The 6,573-nt window shown below is 48.2% G+C and overlaps 1 protein-coding gene across 1 annotated transcript in view; it reads left to right on the top strand.

Moving 5' to 3' along the window:
• The first annotated feature begins 5,324 nt into the window (after nucleotides 1–5,324).
• Nucleotides 5,325–6,573, top strand: part of LOC133358787 (mitochondrial dicarboxylate carrier-like) — a 57,072-nt gene continuing 55,823 nt past the window's right edge. Inside the window, exon 1 of the mRNA XM_061577236.1 lies at nucleotides 5,325–6,383. Within this exon, the coding sequence (XP_061433220.1) occupies nucleotides 6,288–6,383 (96 nt within the window). The 5' untranslated portion in view covers nucleotides 5,325–6,287. The remainder of the gene's footprint in view (nucleotides 6,384–6,573) is intronic.

Genomic DNA, 6,573 nt, shown 5'->3' with positions numbered 1-6,573 from the left:
CTCGATCACAAGTATAAAACAATATTCTTCTTTCGCCTCGACTGTGTCATGAATTTGTTAAATTCAAAACCAGCATTTATCCGTGCGTCTCGACGCAGAGCAGCGCAGAACAATAAATTGTTGTACTGCACCGCTGGGCTCCCGTGTCTATGCTCCCAGCCTCGGGTCGCCACCTTTGCCACAGAAAACACAAATCCGGAGACGTCTCTCTCTGAGTCGGCACCCGGTCTGCAGTCGCCACTGTGATGACGTTCACCGCGGCAACACCGCGAACAGATCTCGGTGACCCAATCGACTCCTGCCACCGCTGCGCACACGGTGAGTGGTTGCGTGGTGGAGTGAGTGGGTGGGTGGGTGAGTGGGTGGGTGGGTGGGTGAGTGGGTGGGTGGGTGAGTGGGTGGGTGAGTGGGTGAGTGGGTGGGTGGGTGAGTGGGTGGGTGAGTGGGGAGATGTTAACTACCTCGCCTGGTATGCAGGAGGTCGTGGGTTCGATCCCGATCCCGACCCTGACGCCTGCTGTATATTTGGAGTTTGCGTGTCTCCCTCATCATCGCGGTGGCTAGGAGATGTTAACTACCTCGCCTGGTATGCAGGAGGTCGTGGGTTCGATCCCGACCCTGGCGCCTGCTGTATATTTGGTCAACAAAAAAAAAACACAATTTTTTCTGGCCTGGACTTTTGTAGCTGTTTTAGACTAATTTCAGGGTGCTGATTCCAAATCTGATCTCAGATTTGCTCTATCACCGGTTCAAATAATCGTCACCGGTGGTGGCCGTGAGCGGGAATCGAACTCGGGCCGCCGGGTTCGTAGCGCGGCGCGCTACCCACTACACTACAATGCCTTACGCTTCCACATGCGTGGGTCACGTGACAGACGTGACGTCACAGCTCACTTGCCGTGCAAAAATGACATGCATTATTGAGCCCCCCCCCCCCCCAAAAAAAAAACACAAAAGTGTATTTTTATAATTTGTGCATGGTGTACAGTCGGGAAAGTACCCACATGGCAAATTTAAAGTTTGTTGCATGTCGGGAAGTAGCTAAACATTTTGAACAGACACATAATCACAACTTGGCCTTTCATATATATGGAGATCCTGTGTATAAATATGATACACATGCCCGTCAGGGGGCGCACGGACACTCAATGACAAATGTTTTTCGTGACTGCAAGGATTCATACTCTTAGGGTTTTTCCGGTAGAGTCACGTAGGTAAAAAAAATATTTTTTTATATTTTTATGAATCATTTATTATATTTTTTTGACATACGTGACTTTTATCGGAATAAACCTAATAACGTGTAAACTATATGCTCACTTGATACAGTAAATTCAGCTGTGACGGTCCCACCTGATGACGGAGACTTGTGTTGCCTCCGAAACGTCGTGATTTTTATTTTATTTCTATTTTTATTTATATTATTTTTACAATTTATTTTTATTATTTATTTTTCACCTGCGTGATTTTACCGAAAAAACCTAAGAGTTTGAATCGTCGCAGTCACGAAAACTTCAAATCTAGAATTAACGTATAAACTCTTTGGTTATTTCTGTAAAGTCACTTAGTTAGAAATAAAAGAACTCACGACGTATCGACTGTAACAGGTTTATATAACCTCTAGCCACGACAGCTCTCTCTCTCCCACTTGAGCAATTTTTTATTGCCGTGGTTTTCCCACCTGATGATGATTGCTTGTGTTGCGATTTAAAATATTTTATTTCTAAATAAGTGACTTTACCGAAAGAACCAAAGAGTTTACACGCTATTAGGTTTTTTTTCGGTAAAGTCACGTAGGAAAAATAATAATAATAAAATAAAATAATAATGATAAATGATAATTTAAAAAAAACCTACGTGACTTTACCGAAAAAAACCTAAGAGTATGAATCGTTGCCGTCACGAAAGCTTCAAATCTAGAATGTTTCCACGCTGCGCGTACGGTCTGCCCACGGGGATGCGTTCCGCCCTCTGCTGGATTCCGCTGCAGAAATTCTTAGATGCGTGTGGTGCAGAAGGTCGCAGCCGGGTACCCGATACCCGTACCCTACCCGATGCCCGGCTACCCGTACCCGGCCGGGTACGAGTACTCGTTTGCGACCCTGGTGCGGCCGGGTACGGGTAAGGAATCAAAACCCGTTTGCGACCTCTGGTGTAATGGGGCATTCTGCGTGCACGTTGAACTTCCTTCAACCGTGCTAATCCAAGTTGTTCACGGGGTAGGGGGGAGGCAGGCAGCATGTGAACGATGAATCGATCAGATCTATCCTTGGGCTCACAGCAAGGCGTGGACTTAGGCGCGCGTTGGCTGACACACTGCAAATAGACTCACATTGCACGTAGACTCACACTGCTTAGACTAACACTGCCCATAGACTAACACTGCCCATAGACTAACACTGCTCATAGACAAACACTACCCATAGACTAACACTGTCCATAGACTCAACACTACCCATAGACTAACACTGCCCATCATAGACTAACACTGCCCATAGACTAACACTACCCATACACTAACACTGCCCATAGACTAACACTGCCCATAGACAAACACTACCCATCAGAGGTGGGACAAAGTCATTGTTATGCAAGTCCAAGTCGAGTCTCAAGTCATCAAATTCATGACTCGAGTCTGACTCGAGTCCAAGTCACATGACTCGAGTCCACACCTCAGAGGTGGGACAAAGTCATTGTTATGCAAGTCCAAGTCGAGTCTCAAGTCATCAAATTCATGACTCGAGTCTGACTCGAGTCCAAGTCACATGACTCGAGTCCACACCTCTGCTACCCATAGACAAACACTACCCATAGACTAACACTACCCATAGACAAACACTACCCGTAGACTAACACTACCCATAGACTAACACTACCCATAGACTAACACTACCCATACACTAACACTGCCCATAGACTAACACTGTCCATAGACTAACACTGCCCACAAACTAACACTCCCCATATACTAACACTGCCCATAGGCTAACACTACCCATAGACTAACACTACCCATAGACTAACACTACCTATAGACTAACACTGCCCATAGACTAACACTGCCCATAGACTAACACTACCCATAGACTAACACTACCCATAGACTAACACTGCCCATAGGCTAACACTACCCATATACTAACACTGCCCATAGACTAACACTGCCCATAGACTAACACTACCCATAGACTAACACTACCCATAGACTCAACACAGCCCATAGGCTAACACTGTCCATATACTAACACTGCTCATAGACTCACACTACCCATAGACTCAACACTGCCCATAGGCTAACACTGTCCATAGACTCAACACTGCCCATAGGCTAACACTGTCCATACACTAACACTGCCCATAGACTCAACACTACCCATAGACTCACACTACCCATAGACTAACACTACCCATAGGCTAACACTGCCCATAGACTCAACACTGCCCATAGACTCACACTGCCCATAGACTCAACACTGCCCATAGACTCACACTACCCATAGACTCAACACTGCCCATAGACTCACACTGCCCATAGACTCAACACTGCCCATAGACTCACACTGCCCATAGACTCACACTGCCCATAGACTCACACTGCCCATAGACTCAACACTACCCATAGGCTAACACTACCCATAGACTAACACTACCCATAGACTAACACAGCCCCTAGACTAACACTACCCATCATAGACTAACACTGCCCATAGACTAACAACGCTGGCTTTCCATATGGAGTATTGGAGCCCTGGAACGTATCTCCTGTATTTTTGTTAATTCTTATTAGAACTAGCTGATCACTTCACGTGGTATCAGTTGATGTCTTCCAAGAACGTAATCCCATACCTGTCAACCCCTTATCGGTGCCCTACATTATCACAGACCAATCCAGACCTTATTAGTAACCCCGTATCCCTTATAAATCTCAACGTTCATCCTACAAAATCCCATCACGAGGGAAAATCACAAACAATAAGACACATTGTTGTTGTTGTTGCCAGTATTGAAACGGCAGTACGCCGTACGGACCTGAAAACTCAATTTCCCTGCACAAGACTACTGTATGGCTAAAGCGTAAGGGGCCGTCCATAAATGACGTCACGCACCTAGGGAGGGGGGGTCAGACATTTGTGACGATGTGTGACGAGGGGGGGGGGGGTGAGAAATGTGACGTCACGTCAAAATGCTCAACTTTACAACAACACTAATGGTTATAACAACACTAATTGTTACAACAACACTCCTACAACATCAGAGTGCAGCGCCACATTAAATACGCACTACAATGACGATAGCTTAAAGCGATTTGAAGCATGTTTTAGTTTCAAAATGGAAATATGGTTTTGGGGGGGTGGGGCAGAGCTTTGTGACGTCATATTTAAGGGGGGGGTCTGACTTTTTGTGACGTCGTGAGACGAGGGGGGGGGTCAAAAATCGTCTAAAATCGCGTGACGTCATTTATGGACGGCCCCTATGGGTTGACAGGTTTGTGACCCCGACTTAAACTGATCATTCCCAGTATTAATCGACTCGCAACGATCGGGCTGCAACCAATCAATTAATCGAATCTTGCCCCTTCAATTATAGCGCCACCGATAATCGATTAATCGAACCCTGTCGCCCATAATAAATCGACCAATTGAATCGATCGTGTTATAACCAATCTCTTATCCCGGAATCGTTATTCCGAACGATCGCTTCACCAATAATCGAACAATAGATTCGTTTCGATTTAAAGCTTTCGTGACTGCAGGGATTCATCTTCTTTGTTCTTTCGGTAAAGTCACGTAGAATGGAAATAATAAAATAATTTTTCTAAAATAAAAATAATCAAATAATATTGTAATATAAGAAAATAATGTTTTACTTTCATTATTTTATTATTTCCATTCTACGTGACTTTACCGAAAGAACCAAGAAGAAAATAGAATCCTTGCCCGCCATAATCGACTCATCGAATCGTAACTCTAAATAATCGACAGCGGCATAATCGCAGGGCTCTTGAGTGACAGGCGAGGTCGCCCCGCCCCCCACGCCACCCGGCGTGACGTCACGCACAGCTGATCGTGCCCAGCGGGAGAGAGGGGGGGGTTAGGGGCATTTTCCCCGTCACGTGACGGCACGTGACCAGGAAGTAGCGAGGAGGCGGGGACCACGTGGCACCGCACGGCCACGTGGCCCCGCCTCTCAGCGTGAGCGCGCCGAGAGAGTGAGCGGATGATTGTGGGGAGGAGAGAGGGCAGGAGAGAGGGGAGGAGAGAGGGGAGAGGGAGGAAATAGGGCAGGAGAGAGGGGAGGAGAGAGGGCAGGGGAGGACAGGGGAGAGAAGAGAGGACATTATATAGGAGGAGGAGGAGGGGGGTGGGAGAGAGAGGAGAGAGAGAGGTGTGGCGGTGGGTGTCGCCCCGCTCCCGCTGGCTCGGTTCGACGGCTCCTCCTCCTCCTCTCCTCGCTCTTTTTGGCAGCGGTCAGAGCGCGTCTCTCTGTCAGTATCCGGTCATCAGCAGCAGCAGTAGTAGCAGCAGTAGCAGCAGCAAGAGCGGTGCTGCTGGTAGTGGTGAGCGAGCGAGCGAGGCGGAGGAGGCGTGAGAGAGTGCACGCCAGTCGTAACAGCGGGAGTTTAAAGAAAGTCATCACTCGCATCGTCAGCGGCGAGGGCATTAGAGGCAGCAGTGCGCGTAGCAGCAGCAGTAACACGCGGCGGCAAGAAGCACTTTCAAGCAAGCAGCAGTAGCAGCAGCGTCAGTAATAGCAGCGGCAGCAGCAGCAGCATCAGCAGCCACAGCAGCATCAGCACTAGCAGCAGTATCAGCACTAGCAGCAGTATCAGCACTAGCAGCAGTATCAGCACTAGCAGTAGTGTCAGCAATAGCAGCAGCAGCATCAGCAGCAGACGCGGCATCAGAACGAGCAGCAGCAGAACCAGTACTAGCAGCAGAAGCCACAGCAGAATCAACACTAGCAGCATCAGCAGACGAGGCATCAGCAGCAGCAGAATCAGCACAAGCATCAGCAGCAGCATCAGCACGAGCAGCAGCAGCACTAGCAAGTAGCAGCATCATCTACAGCAGAACCAGCACTAGTAACAGCATCAGCACAAGCAGCATCATCAGCAGCATCAACACAAGCAGCAGCACAAGCAGCATCAGCACAAGCATCAGCATCAGCACGAGCAGCAGCAGCATCAGCACAAGCAGCAGCACAAGCACCATCAGCACAAGCATCAGCATCAGCACAAGCAGCAGCAGCATCAGCATCAGTACAAGCAGCATCAGCGGCATCTCGTAATGGGGGGCGACTCGAGGCGCGTGTCTCGCTGGTATTTTGGGGGTCTCGCCTCTGCGGGCGCGGCCTGCTGCACGCACCCCCTGGACCTGATCAAGGTGAGCCCCCCCCCCCCCCCCGGCACGCGGACACAGGGTTGGTGTACGCCTGTACGGTGCTTTTTCTGCAATATTTAGCTGTCTTTTCTTGGATTTTCAGTTTGCGCGTAGTTTTCTTGTTCATGTTTTTGTTTTTTTCTTCTTCTTGGTTCTTTCGTTAAAGTCACGTAGAAGGGAAGTAATAAAATAA

The sequence above is a fragment of the Lethenteron reissneri genome, chromosome 63 (genome assembly GCF_015708825.2).
Source record: "Lethenteron reissneri isolate LAM-NWPU_2019-01 chromosome 63, ASM1570882v1, whole genome shotgun sequence".
NCBI lineage: Eukaryota > Metazoa > Chordata > Hyperoartia > Petromyzontiformes > Petromyzontidae > Lethenteron > Lethenteron reissneri.
The sequence above is the reverse complement of the archived record's forward strand: the minus strand, read 5'-3'. Positions and strand labels throughout refer to the sequence as shown.